The sequence below is a fragment of the Scyliorhinus torazame genome, chromosome 22 (genome assembly GCF_047496885.1).
Source record: "Scyliorhinus torazame isolate Kashiwa2021f chromosome 22, sScyTor2.1, whole genome shotgun sequence".
NCBI lineage: Eukaryota > Metazoa > Chordata > Chondrichthyes > Carcharhiniformes > Scyliorhinidae > Scyliorhinus > Scyliorhinus torazame.
The window spans coordinates 103194855-103216362 of NC_092728.1; the positions used below are offsets into that span (position 1 = coordinate 103194855).

The following is a 21508-nucleotide window of genomic DNA, read 5'->3' on the forward strand; positions in this document are numbered from 1 at the left end:
TGTGCAAAGTCATTGGCATATTTGTCTACTGATTGCGTTTTTGGCTGCTTTCCATTCCTAGTTTTTAACCTCTGCCAGAGTACTGCTTAGCTCAAGGGCTATATAACCTTGAGCGAAATGGCTTATGTATAAAGAATGCTTGTGTCAAATAAATTTGAACAGAATTTCCTCAATTTCTCTTGCAGTGCCTGCGTTTTGAATTATTCTTGTATGAAGCGAATAATAAGTTTAGATACCACAGTGATTCCACAGTACGTGAAATCTGTCCATCTCTCTTTCTCTCCCCCCCCCCCCCCCCCCAAAGTGTTGGGCTAGGTCAGTTCTGTCTCAGTAGATAGAATCGTCACGACTTGTAAGCACCAGGCTGTTTATGGCCTTGAGGTAGTTGTATAAAATATGTGTGAATAACAGAATGAAGCCGACTAGTTTATTTTGCAAGATTGAATGACATATTTTAAAATCAAAGAAAAACATTTCATTATTTGCACATAGAAAATGCTTAAAATTATGTTTAGGGCAGCACGGTAGCACAGTGGTTAGCTCTGTGGCTTCACCGCGGCAGGGTCCCAGGTTTGATTCCCCGCTGGGCCACTGTCTGTCTGGAGTCTGCACGTTCTTCCCGTGTCTGCGTGGGTTTCCTCCGGGTGCTCCGGTTTCCTCCCACAATCCAAAGACGTGCAGGTTAGGTGGATTGGACATGCTAAATTGCCCTTAGTGTCCAAAAAAGGTTAGGAGGGGTTATTGTGTTACGGAGATGGGGTGGAAGTGAGGGTTTAAATGGATCGGTGCAGACTCGATGGGCTGAATGGCCTCCTTCTGCACTGTATATTCTATGTTCAATGTTCTATGTTATGGGGGAAGATCAAAATACATATTTTAACATCAAAGGAAAAATATTTTAGTATTAGCACATGGATTTTGGTAAAGGACCAATCTGGAGTTGAGCCAAGTGTGAGGCTGGAATGGTAGCTCTTAGTATAATTAGTCTTGGTGCTTTCCTATAGAGAGAAAGGGGAACTGGGTATAACCAATCAGCTTCTAATATTGTTACACATGAGGAATCAAGATCGGGTATTGTCTTTGGATAAAGTGGGATTGGAGGTCTGGGAATAATTTAACCACGTTGCAAATAAGTAATTCAGTCCCATTTTAAGGTCATGCATTTGTATTTTAAAATATATATATTTCCATTCTAAATGCCTGAGTCCCCCATGACTGTAATTGAAATGACCTCTGTAAATTTGGCAGGTTGGAGGCGTAAGGGTGTGATTACAGAGACACATTGTGGGAGGTGTAATTACTTTTTATTTTAAAATATATTTATTCAAATTTTCAACAAACCCCCCCCCCCCCAACAAAAAGAAAGAAACAAGAACACAACAATCAGAAATTATACATTGGATTTCCCCCATATACAATAACCCCCCCTATAACATTTAAGAACACAAATTGGGAGGGAAAAAAACCCACCTTCACCCAAACGCCACCTCAAAAGAACCCTCCCTCCCCCTGCCCTTGGGCTGCTGCTGCTGACCTCCCCCTAACGTTCCACGAGATAGTCTAGGGGTGGTTGCCACCGCCTGAAGAACCCTGCCCAGACCCTCACAAGGCAAACTCTATCCTCTCCAGCTTGATGAACCCTGCCATGTCATTGATCCAAGCTTCCACACTAGGGGGCTTCGCATCTTTCCATAATAGCAAAATCCTCCGCCGGGCTACTAGGGACGCAAAGGCCAGAATACCGGCCTCTTTTGCCTCCTGCACTCCCAGCTCGTCCGATACCCCAAATAATGCCAATCCCCAGCTCGGCTTGACCCGGGCGTTTACCACCTTGGACATAGTCCTCGCAAAACCCATCCAGTGCCGGGCACGACCACAACATATGGACGTGATTTGCCGGGCTCCCCGAGCACCTCCCACATCTGTCCTCCACCCCAAAGAACCTACTCCACCTCGCCCCTGTCATATGCGCTCTGTGAGTAACTTTGAATTGTATTAGGCTGAGCCTGGCGCAAGAGGAGGAAGAATTAACCCTACTCAGGGCATCAGCCCACAGACCCTCATCTATCTCCTCCCCAAGCTCCTCCTCCCACTTGCCCTTTAACTCCTCCACTGAGGCCTCCTCCCCTTCCTTCAGCTCCTGGTAAATCGCCAAAACCTTGCCTTCTCCAACCCATACACCTGAAGTCACCCTGTCCTGAATCCCACATGCCGGAAGCAGCGGGAATTCCCTCACGTACCACCTCACAACGCCCTCACTTGCATGTACCTGAAAGCGTTTCCCAGGGGTAGCCCAAACTTCTCCTCCAGCGCCCCAAGGCTCGCAAACGTCCCATCGATGAACAGGTCCCCCATTCTTCTAATCCCTGCCCGATGCCAGCTCCGAAACCCCCCCCCCCCATCCATCCTTCCCGGGACGAACCGATGATTCTCCCGAATCGGGGACCAAACCGAGGCTCCCACCTCGCCCCTGTGTCGCCTCCACTGCCCCCAGATCTTCAGCACCGCACCACCACCGGACTCGTGGTATACCTTGTCGGCGAGAGCGGCAGCGCTGCCGTCACCAATGCCCTCAGGCTCGTGCCCACACAGGACGCCATCTCTAGCCTCTTCCACCCGCCCCCTCTCCCTCTATTACCCACTTATGGATCATCGCCACATTGGCTGCCCAATAATAGCCACACAAATTCGGCAGCGCCAGCCCCCCTGTCCCTGCTACGCTCCAGAAACACCCTCTTCACCCTCGGGGTCTTATTCGCCCACACAAATCCCATGATGCTCCTCCTTGCCCGTTTGAAAAAGGCCTTGGGGATGGATCATAATGGGAAGGCACTGGAACACAAAGAGAAACCTCGGGAGGACCGTCATTTTGACCGACTGCACCCTACCCGCTAATGAGAGTGGCAGCATATCCCATCTTTTAAAATCATCCTCCATCTGCTCCACCAACCGCGTCAAATTGAGCTTGTGTAGGGCCCCCCCAACTCCTAGCTACTTGGATCCCTAGGTACCGAAAGCTCCTTTCCGCCCTCTTCAGCGGTAGCTCGTCTATCCCCCTTCCCTGGTCCCCTGAATTCACCACAAAGACCTCACTCTTCCCTACCTTGAGTTTATACCCTGAAAAGTCCCCAAACTCCCTAAGGCTCGGCATGACCTCCGCCATCCCCTCCATTGGATCCGCCACATACAACAACAGGTCATCGGCATACGACACCTGGTGTTCCTCTTCTCTCTTCCCCCCCCACCCCCCATTTCCTGGACTCCCTCAGTGCCATGGCCAATGGCTCAATTGCCATTGCAAACAACAAGGGGGACAGTCCTCACTAGCAACGGGCCCAGCAGGTCCACGTATTTCCTGTAGAATTCAACAGGGAACCCATCTGGCCCCGGGCCTTCCCCGCCTGCATGCACCCCAATCCTTTAATCAGCTCCTCCAGGTCAATCGGCGCCCCCAAACCAGCCACCTCCTCCTCCTCCACCCTCGGGAACCTCAGCTGATCTAGGAATCGTCGCATCCCCTCCTCCCCCGCTGGGGGCTCAGACCTGTACAGATCCCCTAGAAGTCCCTAAATACCTCGTTTATTCTCACCGCACTCCGCACCGTATTCCCCCCTCTATCCTTAACTCCACCAATCTCCCTCGCTGCCTCCCTCTTACGAAGCTGATGTGCCAGCATCCGACTCGCCTTCTCCCCATACTCTTACATCGCCCCTGCGCTTTCCTCCACTGTGCCTCTGCTTTCCCCGTGGTCATCAGGTCGAATTCCGTCTGGAGGTTCCGTTGCTCCCCAAGTAGCCCCTCCTCGGGGGGCCTCTGCATACCTCCTGTCTACCCTTAGAATTTCCCCACCAACCTCTCCCTCTCCCCCTCCCCTCTCTCTTCTCCCTGTGGGCCCTAATGGAGATTAGCTCTCCCCTGACCACCGCCTTCAGCACCTCCCAGCCTACCCCCACCTGCACCTCCCCGTTGTCGTTGGCCTCCAAATATCTTTCAATACACCCCCGCACCCCCTCATCCGCCAACAGTCCCACATCGTGGCGCCACAGCGGGCGCTGGTCCCTCTCCTCCCCCAACTCCAGCTCCACCCAATGCGGGGCATGGCCTGAGATGGCTATGGCCGAATATTCCGTTCCCTCCACTTTCGGGATTAGCGCCCTACTCAAAATGAAAAAATCTATCCGGGAGTAGGCTCTATGGACGTGGGAAAAGAAGGAAAATTCCCTGGTCAGCGGCCTGGCAAACCTCCATGGATCCACTCTCCCCATCTGGTCCATAAACCCCCCCCCCCCATTATCAAGCTTCCTACCCCCAGATCCGGAATCCGACCCAGCATGCGTTTCATGAATGCGGCATCAACCCAATTCGGGGCATATACGTTCACCAGTACCACCCGCACCCCCTCCAACCTACCACTCACCATCACATATCGACCTCCATTATCCGCTATTCAGTGCCTCGAACGACACCCGCTTCCCCATCAGTATTGCAACCCTTCTGTTCTTCGCATCCAGCCCTGAATGAAAGACCTGCCCTACCCATCCCTTTCTCAGCCTAACCTGATCTGCCACCTTCAGATGTGTCTCCTGAAGCATAACCACGTCTGCCTTCAGTTCCTTTAAGTGCGCGAACACCCGGGCCCTCTTGACCGGCCCATTCGGGAGGTGTAATTTAAGGTGACAAGTTTACATAGGCACTTTCCATTGTAAATGTAGGCACAGGAATTTATAAGGAGAGAAGTTGCCAAGAAGTGCCTACATCTGTAAGATATATATATATATATATATTATATATATATAGGTTTGTTTATTTATTTCCAGAATGAGTTAGTGTGGTTTTTGGGACCCCTTTTTCCAAAAGTGCTGCTAATGCTTTCATTTCCCATAGGTTTTTGGCACAGCCCTCTGTTTTGGAGGTGTGGCAGAAGAGAGCAATTCTTTGTAACATTTCTCTAAACTTTTCAGTGTCCTTTCTCTTGTGCACCTACTGCGCACAGATGTATCCTTGACAAAAGGCTACACCTATTTTTAGATGACGTAAGAGAGAATGTCAGTTCCTGGCCTTTGATAGACTGGGGGATATGGAGCAAAATTATTTTTTTGATGCAGTTTATAATATCAGGACTGTTTGTTTAGCCAAATACAGGAGACTTCATTTCCCCCCCCCACCCCCTCGCCAAATAAATGGCATTAATGGGTCACTGACTATTTTTAGTTTTCAACATGTCTTTCGTAATTTAGGGATGCTGTTCTTGAATAGATCGGCTCTGAATTTCTATCCAACAAGCATAAACCTATACAGTTCAAATGCTGCAAGAATCTTTCCCACAACTCTGTGGACGTGGCAGATGTAGAGGACACGTGTGGTACAAATGTTTACACTGCATTTACTGAGCAAAATGTTGAAGCCAAGCATATCTTGATTCCTCTAGATTCCCAGTAGCTTTGCTGCATACATGCGTAATCGGGGATTTGTGGGGGGGGGGCAGTATCAAATATCCCTACATTGCTTCAAACCTTTCATAAATCAAACTTCAGAGCTGATTTCACTGCCAAACTATTTGTGAGGCTGCTAGGAGCATAGCACAGATTTGTTAATTTGAAAACAAAATACATTTAATGAAGTTTTTGATTACCAAATGCAACATTCATGCAGAGGATTTGAGGCTGCATTTCCTCTGCAGCTGTGTGGTCTCAGTGTGAAGCAGACCAGTACGACAGTTCTAAGTCTTCATGCCGCCTAATAAGGTGATTGAGTCATCTATGTAGCAGTCGGAGGACATATTCTGGTGCAGACCCACTTTTTTTTTTCTTGCACAGACCAGTCAGTCCTATCTCAAATTGCAAAGTCACAAGCGTTCTGGTTACAGAATTGTAGACTAATTTTCTTGGTAATTCTATACAAAGAGCTGAAAATCAGGGCAGCACGGTGGGACAGTGGTTAGCACTGCTGCCTCACGGCGCTGAGAACCCAGGTTCAATCCCGGCCCCTTGTCCGTGTGGAGTTGGCACATTTTCCCCGTGTCTGTGGGTCTCGCCCCCCAGAACCCAAAGATATGCAGGGTAGCTGAATTGGCCACACTAAATTGCCCCTTAATTGGGGGGGGGGGGAGGAGGACAAATTGGGTACTCTAAATTTATTTTTGCAAAAGAGCTGAAAATCATCTGTTTTGCTCAGTCCTGCCGAAAAACAATATTGAAATATAATATTATTGCGTCCACATGCCGGTTATTTTAAGGGTCCAAATTCATAATTTTTAATATTTGTGCAATTTAAAGGGACAAGTCAGCTGTGAGTCGGTACTCATCAGCCCTCGGCACCCCTCCAGTCTCTCCCTTCCCCTCCATACTTGGGTCCAAATATTGCTCCCTGCAACTTGGCTGATTTATTCTGATGAGGGTTGGATTTACTTTGGTCCTTGGGCCCCTCGGTTCTGGTACAACACCAGAATTAGGTCAGGTTTGAGCAATTTAGACTCCTTTGTTTCAACCTGATCACATCAATGACTGTGAACACCTCCCTCAATCCTGCTGCACAGAATGTACACAGTTACTATGCTCTGTTAAGACTGGCCCATGAGTCAGTGCATCAGGATGCTTTAATTCTTTCAGAACAGAAGGTGTATTTTGTGCTGTTTGAGGAGAAAGGTGTTGCCGCTGTGAAGCAGAATGTTTTGTATGTTTTTGCATTTGTGTTAACTTTGCAACCTTCCCAACCGAGATATAGCTACAATCCTCTCCTGCTCTTATCACTCCTGGTGATGAGTACTTTAATTTCACCCAGGCTAAGTTGAATTGAAAACTCGGGTGCGATAGCTGAAAGACCAGCCTTGCACTGTGCCACACTGCCCTTTGTGACTGCTATACTGCTTGATGGTTTTTGGCTTACTCCTGACTGTAATCTATTTCATGGAAATACTCCCAAGATCACAACCTATCCTGTGCTATAACCATCACCTTTAGCATCCTGAGCTGTAGCTGCCTTGGGTTGTGCTGGTGTAGCCCAGTACCATGGCTGCTCTCAACAAACATACACTGTTGTGTCTTTCAAATGTTTTTAAAATTCATGAGGATTGGTTGACTTTTTTTATTCCTATTGGGTAAGCCCCTCTTTTGAAGAGTCTCTTTATGAGCATAATTTGTTATGTAAATTGTTCCAGTAGTTTGCAATAATATTATTATTATTTGGTGTCCAAATAAATTTAGAGGAGCCAATTATTTTTCTTTTCCAATTAATGGGCAATTTAGCATGGCCAATCCACCTAACCAGCACATCTTTGGGTTATGGGGGGGTAAGACACACGCAGACATGGGGAGAATGTGCAAACTCCACACAGACAGTGACCCAGGGCCGGAATTCGAACCTGGGTCCTCAGCGCCGCAGTCCCAGTGCTAACCACTGCGCCACATGCCGCCCCTCAAGTGTCCAACCTGACCACTGAAGAGAGGCGAGCTGCAGAGGCCAAGTCCCTTTGTCACCCCTAGCAGCCTTCCTTTGACATGGGTGATGGTTCCTCTGGATAAGCCCTTGGGGGTCTGAAATATTAACCTTCGAATTCCTACAGTCCAGAAAGAGGCCATTTGGCCCATCAAGCCTGAATGACCCGCTGAAAGAGCACTCTACTCGGCCCACTTCCCCGCCCTATCCGCACAGCTCCATCGTTTTTTTAAAAATAAATTTAGAATACACCATTTATTTTCCAAGTGAGGGACATTTTAGAATGGCCAATTCACCTACCCTGCTCATCTTTTTAAGTTGTGGGGGGTGAGACCCACGCGCAGAACTGGGGAGAATGTGGAAACTCCACACAGACGGGGGACTAGGATCAAACCCGGGTCCTCAGGGCCGTGAAGCAGCAGTGTTAACCACTGTGCCACCGTCCCGCCCCAACCCACTGCCCCCATTTAACCTGCACATCTTTGGACTGTGGGAGGAAATCAGAGCACCCGGAGAAAACCCACGCAGATACTAGGAAAATGTGCAAACTCCACAAGGCTGGAATTGAACCTGGGTCCCTGACACTGAGGCACAAATGCCACTCTAGCAGGCTCAAACTGGAAATGGATCACTCGTAAAGCATTTACAACCATCAATGGAAGAGGCTTGCAGAGAGCTGAGATGACCAGATCCCACCGATCGGACTACTAGTTGACTTAGCCTGGAGAGAACCTCCTGGCTTTTTAAAGACTTCCTTTTAGCTATAGGGAATCTAAGCAATTTCAATAACCTGCTTATTACTTAGTTTGATTAATTATTGTACTTGGTCATTGCCATAATTACTTTGCAATTGGACAAAACCCAACAGTCTGCTGTTTTACTCGTTGAATTCCTTCTGGCATCATATATAAATCTGCAAGTAGACAGTCATACGGACGGGATATGTTAACTCGGTTTCTCGCTTCACCATTGCTGCCATTCCTGCTGAGTTTCTCTCTTCCCCCCCCCCCCCCCCCCCCTCCTTAGCATTTTCAGTTTTTATACCAGTGATGGACTCATCTGGGAGCATTTAACCGCTGTGTGTGTACACACTGGGATATATGCTCTCACTCATTCTGAGCTACATTAATTTAACAAAAATCAATAGCACCTTTCTTCTAAGTGTGACATGGTAGGCATAAGCTAATTTGTGCAACACCATTGTCCTTTGTAGAACTAGTGTGGGAGCTTAGCATTGTGAAAGTTATCCATACTTTTGTAATTTGCCTTGGACAAATTAGATATTTATGTTGTTTGCAACAGGTAGAGAGAATTATTTTGTACATCTCCTGATCCAGGAACGTTTTTCAGCCCCTGAGCAAAACCGTTGTGTTAGCCGTTAGAGATCCATAGTAAACTACGAAAATAGCAGCACTCTCTCTAGTGGCAAAAGAATAGGAGTTGAATTAATGAAATTTACCTCCTAAACACTGATACTCCTATAGATCGTCAACCCCGAGTCTGTCAAATATTCCAACCATTTTCAAATAGAAAAATAGCTCGGTGCTTTTGTAAGAAATTTTAAACACCATACTTTTATGAAAATGCAATGCAAGCACCAAGTAACAAATTTCTCGTCTTTTTGCAGAGAGGAAGTTCAGGAGAATTGTGTTCGTTGGAAGAAGAAATTTAGTTTCATCTGCAAGATGAGTGCAAATCCAGCAACTGGTGTACTGGATCCTTGTATCTGCAGAGTATCTGTACGTAAGGTGAGTGTTTGGATCTCCAGACTTGCGTTTCACAATATTTAAAAATTATCTGGAGACCATGTTTTACTCTGAATTTTATGAATGTCTGTTTTGTGAAATGGCACAACCCCCATGTGCTGCACAGTGCTCAACACAAATGAATTTCCGACAGTGATTAGGGACTATGTAGAAAAACATTTGTTACTTGAACAGTCTTTTTTTCTTTTATTTTATTGCTTTCTTGGGGGAAAAATTCTGTCCAGATGCAATTTTATCCTAAACCTTATTGGAATACTTAAGTGCTCGTGGCGAAAGATTATTCAGGTGATCTTGAAATATGGACAGTTTTCTGCTGTGCCCTCTATTGATGCTGTTTTATGCTGTGCAGAGAGACCTGGGTGTGCTAGTACATGAGTCGCAAAAAGTTGGTTTACAGGTGCAATAGGTGATTAAGAAGGCAAATGGAGTTTTGTCCTTCATTGCTAGAGGGATGGAGTTTAAGACTAGGGAGGTTGTGCTGCAATTGTGTACGGTATTAGTGAGGCCACACCTGGAGTATTGTGTATAGTTTTGGTCTCCTTACCTGAGAAAGGACCTACTGTCGCTGGAGGGTGTGCAGAGGAGATTCACTAGGTTAATCCCAGAGTTGAAGGGGTTGGATTACGAGAAGAGGTTGAGTACACTGGGACTGTACTCATTGGAATTTAGAAGGATGCGGGGGATCTTATAGAAACATATAAAATTATGAAGGGAATAGATGGGATAGATGCGGGCAGGTTGTTTCCACTGGCGGGTGAAAACAGAACTAGGGGTCATAGCCTCAAAATAAGGAGATGTAGATTTAGGACTGAGATAAGGAGGAACTTCTTCACCCACCCAAAGGGTTGTGAATCTCTGGAATTCCTTGCCCAGTGAAGCAGTAGAGGCTCCTTCATTAAATGTTTTTAAGATAAAGATAGATAGTTTTTTGAAGAATAAAGGGATTAAGGGTTATGGTGTTCGGGCGGGAAAGTGGAGCTGAGTCCACAAAAGATCAGCCATGATTTCATTGAATTTCATTGGCTCGAGGGGCCAGATGGCCTACTCCTGCTCCTAGTTCTTATATTCTTTTGTTCTTATGATGAGGAGCTTGATTTCGAAAGGCCCCAGAATTTGCTGTAACAAAAACAGTGAGGCTAAAATTAGGGCAAGGACGTTGAGGTGGAATTATATTTTAACAGCGTAATACGTGATTATTACTGCTGAACAACAATTCTCTCTCTCTCCTTCTCTCTCCCCCCCCCCCGTCACTTTTAAACTTTCCAAGTGTGGAGTCACATTCCTTCATTAATGTTGGGAGTGTTTTTGGAATCGATAGTTATGTTCTCTTTCTCTCACTCTCGTAATCCAGCCTTTAGGTCCCCGGTCTTTATTTTGCCTCCTGTGCAATGATTTAAAAGAAATGAATTAAGGGGCAATTATGTGACCAATCGCCTCCAATGCACATTTTTGAGTTGTGAGGGTGAGACCCATGCAGACGGGGGGGAGAATGTGAAAACTCCCCACGGACAGTGACTCGGGATCGAACCGGGGGCACTCGACGCTGTGAGGCAGCAACGCTAACCACTGCGCCACCGTGCTGCCCTCCTGCGCAACAAAGAGTAATTTGTATTTCCTATTTTTCACTTCCTGTTTTGCCATAGGTGTCAAGGGGTATTCTTTAATCTTAGTTATTGTAGATCCTCCTAGTGCCTTTCCTGTTGACATCACACATCCTCTGCAGAGAATGCCACACTGGATCAGATACAAGGTTGGTAGAAATCTCTGCTGACAAGCTGGTGAAATGTCTCTGGACAAGTGTATGCGAGATGAATGGAGAAAGTTGTTCCTTCGTGTCTGAGAGTAAAATTTGGGTCATCCCGTGTTCTCTAAGTGTGCGGGATGGATTTAGAACCTCCAAGCTCCAAGGATTATATTCTAACTGCTGTTTCGCCCTGTTTGGTTTCAGTTAGTTAACATTTAATACACAACTTGCTCCTCCTCTGCTTCCCCCAGATGTATTTCTTATTGGGAATTTGTGCTGAATTGTCTCAATTTATTTGATTCCTTGTTCAAAAGAAATGTCCAAGTCAATGGACAAATAAGTAAACCCGAGTTGGGCATTTTGGATTGTTGAGGTCCGAGGCAAATGTTGAATGTGAATTCATGGGATTTTCATGTCTCATTCAAGTTTCTGACCATATTCTTCTAGTCCTTTTAAAACCCCAGCTCAGAAAGTTGTCCTTTGGGTGGCGCAGTGGTTAGCACTGCTGCCTACGGCGCTGAGGACCCAGGTTCGATCCCGACCCCGGGTCACTCTCTATGTGGAGTTTACACATTCTCCCCGTGTCTGCGTGGGTTTCACACCCACAACCCAAAGATGAGCAGGGTTGGCAGATTGGCCATGTTAATTGCCCCTTAATTGGAAAAAAATTATAATTGGGCACTCTAAATTTATTTTTTTTAAATGAAGAAAAAATAAGAAAGTTGTCCTTCTATTCCTGACAGTTCGTATATGCAGGGATAAGAAATTTCTGCTGTTTAGCAGAATTTAGACTTTTGCATAATTTATTTTATTTACAGCCTACGCCTCCCTTCTGCCGCTGCATCCAACGCGGCGAAAGATCTGAGGAAAGAATCTCTGCCTGGAAAATCCCTTGTCAGTAACTATACTCGGACTAGGTCCAAGGCACCTGCAATTTAGCCTTGCGACAGCTCGGATCCAGCTGCTGTCACTCGTTGCAGCATAAGGGTGCTCTCTGCTAGCTGTTTAAGTGGAGCCACAGGGTTTGGCAGGCCTGGTGGGAGTCCGAGAGCGCGGGGCATGATCGGCACTAGCGTCTATTGAATGACTGGGCAATGGGTGTGGAGTTTGGGTATTGAGTTTCGGGAGAGGAGTTTCTGAGTAAGAAGGTGGTGGCTGTTGGGGAGAGGGGTGGGTTTGGGGCAGAGGGTGTCCATGTGTGTGTACTTCGTTGATCTATTCATCCACGGGATGTGGGTGTCGCTAGTTAGGCCACCATTTATTATCCATCCCTAATTGTCCTTGAGAAAGTGATGAACAGCCAGCCGCCTTGCACTGCTGCAGTCTGTGAATGTACTGTGCTGTTTTGTTTTTGCTGGTGTCTGGGCTCGCGTTAATTGTCAAGAGTTTTTAAAAATATATTTGTTAATGGGATGCGGGTGTTGCTGTCAAGGCTAGCATTTATTGCCAATCCCTAATTGTTCTTTAGAATGTGGTAGTGAATTAAAATGGGAAATTAGTCTGCAAAACACTGCCACAGACCTTGCTTCTCTATGCATATACGTAATCCAGCAAGGTCATGTTCTGTTGGTGGTGCATGTAATACAAGAAGTAGTCCATACTAACTGCACCGAATGCTGAATTACAGAGGTCACCTTGGTGATTTGGTGCAAATGCATTGGCCCACAGTCTTGACTGTACAGGAGGTAAATAAAAGGATAATGATGTTTCTCCCCACTTGAAATGTTTGAAGTGACCCGAAACTTTTGCATTTCACTGCAGATCGTAAGTACTATAATTACATAATTCCTAGTCAGTCAAGAATTGCAGACATTTTATGTCTTTAACCACTCTCAACCTGGAAGTATCTTAATTGATCATTCTGTAATCTATATAACAATATAATAGTTGCTGCAATCCTATTCTTCATGTCAAAGCTTTTCAGATAGGAGAATTACTGAAATTGTTATGAAATATATATTTTCCCTGTTTGAAGTATTTCACATACAATTAAGTTTCAGTAAGAAGCGCAGCTCCTTCGAACACATGATGGCAGTGCACCAGAGTAAACTTTCACATGTCCATCTGAGAGTCACACAAAATGCTAAGAATAGAGTTTGTAATTATAATTGTTGCTCCTTCCTGTTTTGCAGGAACTGAAAGGCGGAAAGACGTTCTCCAAGGTAAAATCACATATCTACGTACAGACAATGACAAGTATGACATGGGCTGAATGTGCGATATCGGGTTTCGGGCTTCCTGTAGTCAGGATGTTTGCATTATAGGTGACTGAAATTAGTGAGTAACACTATGAGCATCTGCCAGGCAGCCACTTTGTGATCGATCCACCGGACCAACACTCCACCCTTTCCGTCAACTGTCTTTTCGGTCCAGGTATTCACCTTTACCAACTCAACTGCCTCATTGGAGAATGCAACTGTCCCTCGACTCTGAGCAAACAGATTCAGGTGGTAGAATCTTGCCTCTGGTTAGATGTTAATGAGTTCCTGTCTTCCCTCTCCAACACACTACATTGTACTATCCACTGAGATTAATATGTGAACACTGTATCCGCTGGCGCTGTCCTTTGAACAATGTTAAAACTAGGCATGCCCACTGGTTCTGGTGGACATGAAAGATTCGAGGCAATAACTGGGAGTTCTACAGCTCTCTAAGCCAAAGTTCCTCAATTGCTCAATTCCTCCACTGGTTAAAAAGCAAACAGATTAGGTCATTCATACCCTTCCTGTTTGTTGGCTATAACTCTGCGAGTTTATCTGCGTTCACTGTAATCATGCGCGAATTGCTTTGAGATGTATTTTCAGAATAATAATAAGCTTCAATATAAATGCTTCTTTGTTTCCTCACCATCGTGACGGGGTGTAATTAAGAAACGCAGTGGATTAGGAACATTGAACTTCATGCCCAGAATTGGGGCTCCTTGCACTTTGCTACTTTTGCCAACTGCAACCTGTGAGATATCTGAATGTATTTATAATGGGGTGTATTGGTGATCTAATAAAGTAATATTGATGTTTGAATATTCTCCTTGAAAGAAAGAAATTGAATGATTCCCTGATCAATCTAGTCTTCAACAGTGACATAGTTTTTCCTAAAGAGTCAACAATATGTTGCCAGTTGCTGTTACCATAGTGAAGCTGCAAGGTGGCAGTCAATGTGAATACGTATTTTGCTTCCCGTATGACCTCAATTGGTTATTGGATATGTACCAAATTAAGGGTCATGTTGCTGCAAATAATGAATATCCACCATTAGGTGAGACTCTTCCAAGACAGTAGTTTCAGACATGTCTATAAACGTTTGGAAAAGTAATTTTTAAAAGACTAATGTGTTAACAGGTCAGTTAAGCTTTAAAAATAAAGAGCCGCATTGATCGCAACATTTTGTACTGTGCTTAAAGGAGTCAAGGGTTCCTATTGCACGCAAAGTCTCCCAACACAATGACAGGATGAAAATATACCACCAAGAGCAGAGGATCTCAGGATAACAGGGTACCAGGATGCAGCCATGAGAACACGATCTCCTGGAGCACTCCCCTCACCACAAGGCAGAAAAGGAAAAAGCTGCTCAATCGAAATAACGCTAGTCTACAACACTCAAACTCTCACTCGAACCCTGCAGCCCACAGAATACTACCACCACAGGGGAACCCTATCTCAAAGAGGGAAGGCAGATCAGGAGCCCCCCCCCCCCCCCCCCCCCCCCCCCCCCCCACCCGATGGGGAACAACTCTAGGATGGGAAACCCACCACCCAATAGATCCTTTGCCCGACCCAGGAAAACACAGTTACTCTTGCCCTAACATACCCGATCAGGTAGCCACGGCTACTTCCCGCTCAGCCAAGAGAATATCGAAGAGGACAAGTCAAACAAGGATTAACCCAGGCGAGCACCATTACACATTTCTCTAACTCCAAGAACTCCAGAGATGCCAATCATAAAGAAGAATGAATCACAAAGAATCCAGTCCGCTCGAGGATACGTGATCTGTCATGACCCGGACCCTCACGGAAGATGAGCACTTACTCCATAATCCCAGAATAACAAAAATGCAAAAGTAAAACACAACAGTGGTAGTTCTAACAGGGGGCTTTCCTCTCCCATAGTGAGGACTTAAATAGCCATGTCACCCACCACCACAGAAAAAAACATCCACCCCCACCTGTATGGCACTGCTCAGCCTCTCTATAAACAAAGTGAGGAGTATCGAAAATGTACTCGTGCTTTGCAAGTGCAAGATTTACAGCACACAAAGGCTAAACTAGGAAGATACCACAGAAATCTGATGTCACACTACCGACTCAGTATGGTTTTTGCCATGCCAAGATAACAAATAGCCACTGCCTCTGTGCTCGTATATTGTACACCCTTGTCAGGAAAAAAGACAATAACATAGAATTAGTGGCACAGTCACAGTGCGATCGTCCCTCTAGAGTTCCATTGAAGTATCGTCACCTCTACCACGCCATTGCCCCAAATCCCAAGCAAAACCTAGGCCTCAGCGGGAGGCAGCAACCCGATGTGTCCAGCCAGCTCCAACCCCTCTCGATGAACATAGAGGACAAGATAAAGTAAGACTAATGGTCAGGGTCTCAAACTGACCCCAAACCTCTAAGATCATGTGCAATGTGCTCCGTCGAACACTGAACACCCAGTCTTCAAATCGTCATTGTGAAAGCATGGCAGCTAACCCTCCAATTCAGACAGGAATTCGTCCCCCACTCTTCTCAGGAGGCCAGGTGCTCGAACACTCTCAGTCCAGTCCCATATTCCCGACTCAACCAGGAAAATCAACATACCATGCAACAAGGTTTACATGGACTGAAGGCGAGCCCCCACTGAGGAGACTACCACTGCCCTGTCGGGTAACAGGATTCTCTTCTCCAACTGTTATCGCGAGGATATTTTGCATTTCATCAAAGTTAGCGCTCACAATCTGCACCAAGGAACCGAGACCATCATGCATAACCTTCGCGATGGCAGCCATCATCCCGATGCCGAGAGTCAGCCCGCTCACCAGCAAAACCATCACTTCAAGCTGGGTCCCACCCGAGCCACTTCCGGCCATCTCAATCAAACAGGGATTTCTGGGCTCCTCGTCGCCAAAATATAGCTAGGGTCTTCCAGAGACATAGCATAAGACTTATACCCCAGAAACACAATTTATAGGATGTGCATCAGGATTATAAAAAAGGAATCAAAGATTAGTAGCGCCAGAGCTCGCGAAAGTGCATCCACTCTATTGAGCAAGCATTTTAATTTTGATATTTTAAGAGGTTCTACGGTTCAATGTTCTGTGCCACTCTGGACTACATCTTCATTAATCTGAGATCTTTATGGTGTCTTGTTTTTTTTCTTCTCCAATGTTCCCTTCGCTCACTAGTAACTTTGTAAAACATGCAAAATCCTCTCTTGCAGTTCTTCCTGTGTTGACTTTCAGGGTCAGCTGGTCTGGAACACTGACTGCTTCAACTCACGCAATGATCAAATGAGTTTCACTTCTCCCAGACACGAGGCATTAGGAAATGGGTTGGATCTGATACTTTGGCTCAAAAGTTGGCAAAATCAGGATTAAGATATTGACTAAATATATCTGTGTGGTGAAGCTATGTACCTGAGCTCCTTGTGCCAGTGCAATGCACTTGCCAGCTTTATTTTCATGAACACTGAAGATTTGGATCTAGAACAAGATATTGAATGATGCCAGAGCAACATTTTGACCAGGACCAAGTGCTGCAAAATTGAATTAAAATGAGTGGTTACTTTCTTTTTCTCTTTTTGGCCAGGGAAGATATGATGGGCTGAATGGCCTCTTTCTGCACAGTAACTTTTCTGTGGTTGAACACCAATTTGAGCTCTGATCAAAATGTTGGTCAATGAAAGAGGTGGTAGGCTTCACGGGCGTCTGAAATACAAGTGTATTTGCGGCACGGTAGCACAGTGGTTTGCAGTGTTGCTGCACAGCAGCAGGGTCCCAGGTTTGATTCCCAGCTTGGATCACTATCTGTGCAGTCTACACGTTCTCCCCGTGTCTGCGTGGGGTTTCCTCCGGGTGCTCCAGTTTCCTCCCACAAGTCCCGAAACACGTGCTGTTAGGTAATTTGGACATTCTGAATTCTCCCTCTGTGTACCCGAACAGGCGCCGGAATGTGGCGACTAGGGGATTTTCATAGTAACTTCATTGCAGTGTTGGCGTAAGCCTACTTGTGACAATAATAAAGATTATTATAAGTGTGGATTTTTCCAGTGAAGATAACCTTGATGGGCCGTTTTTCAAGCCGCCGTCCATCTATGGAAGAGGACTTTCGTGTCATTCTGCATTGTACCAGTTCGAATGTACTGAACAGCAGAAAGCCAAATCTCTTTCCTCCAAACCAAAATCATTTAAAAGCATATCGCTTTCTTTTCTCTCGTCAAATATCTTACATCGTTCCTCACTCCGACATTCTAATTGCTTACCTCGGTGTTATTTTTGTTGAGCAGTTGCACACTTGCCAATACTGCTCCCTGGATTAGCCAACGAGAAGCACTGCTGGAGGTTGTTTCAATATCTTTGCATCTCGACATTAGGAACAAGATCATCCAACACCTCAATTGCGAACAGATGGAGCCCACTGTATAGTTATATTTCACATTCTTGGCATATTTTTGCCTTCAACCTCTAATCTGACAATGTTGCAAGGTTTCCTCCCAGCACTTGCATGCCAGGTTCAAACAGTTGTTGAATCTTTCTCCGTTGTTTTGTGCTTGTTTCTTTTCAATGACTGGTGACCGCCAACTGTCTCTAATCCAAGATGGACACAATAGTGCAGCCTGTGGTTAATACATTTCTCTCCTTACAAACTTAAATGTCAAGAAGCCACTTGACTTTCGGAGGCCTGGGCCAATGTCTGGACGTTGAAGTATTGAGCAGCTTCTGTCCCACTCTAATTACTAAACATGCACCTATTAGCGGGAGTATGAGACTTATGTTGTCCTTTCTATAGTTGATGAATCAATGCTTTCGCGAGTGGCAAGGAAAATGCTAACATCTTGTACTATGAGAAAATCTGTGAAAGCTTGAATTGTTCCTTACGTTGTGAGTTCAGAGGAAGTTTGATTTTCTAAAGCATGTTTACTGCTCTCTTGTAATGTGTTCAAAAGAGACTGGGACAATGAGTCTCTTGTTTCAGACTGGAATAACCTCCGAAACAGAGTTGCATTGTCTAAATTTGTCCGTTTAATCAGCAATGTTAACAAGGGTATGCAATTAAACCTGTTTGATAGCAAATACCCTGCTTTTGTAGAACTGGGATAACCCATAACTCTTATGTATAGCCTCGGGACATTATACACTTGGTGAGTCTTTTAAAAATAAGAACAGAATCCCCTGTGTGAATTTTTTTTTAAGTGTATTACTCTCTAAGAGAATTCTTTTGCCTTGCTGTGTTAATGTTCAGGTATATTTTTTTCTCTCTATTCTTCCTTGGGAAGGACGTGTCACTAGCAAGGCCAGCACTTGTTGCACACTCCTACATGGCCTTGAACTCAGCAGCTCAATGGAGCATTTCAGAGGGTAGTTAAGAGTCAGCCACATTGCTATGAGTCTGTGATCACATAGGCCAGACCAGTTGAGTCTGGCAGATTTCCTTCTCTGTCGGACACTTTAACCAAGATGAGTTTTTATTCAATTAACTGTGGTTTCATGATCGCCATTACGGAGACTAGATTTTTAATTCCAGCTTTATTAATTAATTGAATTTAAATTCCACCACCTGCATGGTGGGATTTGAACCTGTGTACTTGAGAAAAATCACTTGACTTTGGATGGCTTGAACATCAAGACCTCTGAATCCAAAGTTGGTCTCGTACCTTTGCTTTCTAAGTGTATTAGTTTCGGAAGCTTTGCTGTTAATATTTCCCACAACCGGGTGGCACGCGGCGCAGTGGTTAGCACTGGGACTACGGCGCTGAGGACCTGGGTTCGAATCCCGGCCTTGGGTCACTGTCCATGTGGAGTTTGCACATTCTCCCCGTGTGTGCATGGGGTTCACCCCACAACCCAAAGATGTGTAGGTTAGGTGGATTGGTCACGCTAAATTGCCCCTTAATTGGGGGAAAAATAATTGAGTATTCTACTCTAAATTTATATTTTAAAATATTTCCCATAACCATCACTATGAAGTTTAGCTACTCATTGGGGCCTTGCAGGTGTGGGGGAAGGGATCTTACTGAGACTCCAACACTCTGGGTGATAAAATGGTTGAGTAAACTACTCATTTTCTGAGTTTCCTTGGCAGCACCAAAATCCACGCTGCAGTTTTCTGTAATACAATTTTAGTTTGTGGTTGTGGGGTGATGGGGTGTGGGAGGAATGAGGAGGAGGTGAAGAATGATCGAACAGTAGATAGTTAGCAGCTAGAAAAGAATTGATTGCTCCAAACAACGTGCCTTAACCTACATGGCTGCTTGTGTTATTCAGCACTGTACAGATGAATTTAATAGCAGTGTTTACAGATAAACTGCATGAAAAGTCCCCTCCATCCCAAAAATGTTTGACACATCCTGACTACATAATCTGCAGCCTTGTTTCTTTTTTTAAAAAGGCAACAACTGGTCTTCTCTCTTGAAAGGTCTAGCTGAGATACTTTACGGCAAGACACCAGCCAGCCTGAGCCACTCATCACTTTAACCAGCTGCGTCCATGGGATGGTCATCTTCACCAGCCCCTTTCCTTTAACACTCATTTATTCAGATTTTCAAAATATTTTGTGAAACCACATTTATTTATTTTTTAGATGATGCCTTTTCACGAACACCTTCTCATATATGTGTATGAGCGAATGAATTTAGTATCCCTGTCTTTTTGGGGTGGTGGTGGGGGGAATAGGATGTGGGTACTTTAGTAACTGTTGGGTCACTTCCATAGCCATAAAAGTCGATGTTTAACGATTTTGCACATATGCAAGCAATATAATAAATCTTTTAATTTTGATTCAAACCTAACTGTGCAGGACATGTGCTGATGCAGCAGATGTCTGATGGACAATAGGTCCTATCAAAGGGACTTCCGGTGGAGTAATGTGTTGGGGGGGGGGGGGGGGGGGGAGGAGAGAGAGAGACACGCACGAGGTAGAACACTGCACATTTTGCCCCTTTTCTTAGTGCCATGGAGTGTATACAATAAGTAACGAAGATCAGGTGCGGCTGAAATGCCCAAAAAAGTCACGGAAAAGAAGATTGAGAACAGAAGCTCATTGACAGAGTCTGAGGCCTCTCAGAACTCATCAAGTAAAATGGTTTCAGGTGCTCCATTCACTCCACTAACGACCAAGGTGTTTCCTGGAACCGTGGCGAAGGAATTCAAAAAGCTCTGATATGTTGTGTCAGAAGACATCTCAGGAAACCAATCAACGAGCCCTTGGCCCCCATTCAAGCGGCCATGGGGAAAACTAATCGGACTGTGGAAGCCCAGGGAGCCACGATCAAAGATGTGGAAGTAACCTTGTCGGGCCACGGCGATCCGATTCCCTCGCTGGAGTCTGAACCGTCTTCTGAGGGCCAAGATGTATGACCTTAAAAATAGGTCCAGGAAGCAAAACATTTGAATTGTGGGGCTGCCAGAGGGGATGGAAGGTCCAACGCCCACGGAGTACTTCTCCGGCACGCTCAGTAAGATGATGGGTGAGGGTGGATTCACATCCCCACCTGAGGACACTCTGAAGATCCACCACGGGCGGTGATGGTGAGGTTCCATAGCTTCAGGGGAAAGGAGAGAGTTTTGAGATGGGCGAAGGAACACCATGACTTTCAGCGAGAAGGCCACTCCCATCAGGTTCTATCAAGACATGACTTCTTGTTGGGGTTGAATTCAAAGAAGTGAATTCTTATAGTTTGTTTATATGCGGGGTTCTGTTTGTTACAAATAGCCTTATATATATATTGTGATAATATAAAGCCCTGCTCTCCAATTTTCTTGGTCATCTGGAGCGTTAAGGATTTGAATGAGCCAGTGAAAAGATCAAAGACATTTGCTTAGCTTAAAAGTTTAAACTCCAATGTGGTGTTTTTGCAAGAGACCCATTTACGGATCAAAGACCAAACTAGGCAGCGCAAGGGGTCGGTGGGGCAGGTCTTTTATTCGGGTTTCGATGGTAGAACCAAGGGCGCAGCGATTTTAATTAATCTGTTCTCTGCTTCGAAGATCTCGGCTGGCCCTGATGGTAGATATGTAATTGTGGCTCTCTGGTGAGCACCCCGCTTGTTATGGTTAACATTTATACCCTGAACTGGGGCAATACAAGTTTTATTAATACCCTGCTGGCCTACCCCCTCCAATTGGGACTTGCGCCAGCTTATTTTGGATGAAGACCTGAACTGTCTTGGACCCTAGATTAGACCCAAGCCTAAATCCATCGGTAGTGACCAGAACCTTGTCGCCTTTGATGACACAATGCTTTTTATATCCGAGTGATAACTTTTTTTCCCCCCGCATGTTCATCAGGTATGTTCGTAGATTATTTTTTGTTGTTATAAATAGGTGGCGGCTGAGTACTCAGCGATTTTTTTATTGCTCCGCACTTTG

The 21508-nt window shown here is 45.4% G+C and overlaps 1 protein-coding gene across 2 annotated transcripts in view; it reads left to right on the plus strand.

Annotated features, from left to right (window-relative positions):
• The window catches only part of LOC140399290 (early estrogen-induced gene 1 protein-like), a 126164-nt gene that overhangs the window by 64523 nt on the left and 40133 nt on the right, over nucleotides 1–21508 (plus strand). For both annotated transcript variants that reach the window (XM_072488773.1, XM_072488774.1), the window contains exons 2-3: nucleotides 9062–9182; nucleotides 13077–13106. In XM_072488773.1, the coding sequence (XP_072344874.1) occupies nucleotides 9062–9182; nucleotides 13077–13106 (151 nt within the window). The remainder of the gene's footprint in view (nucleotides 1–9061; nucleotides 9183–13076; nucleotides 13107–21508) is intronic.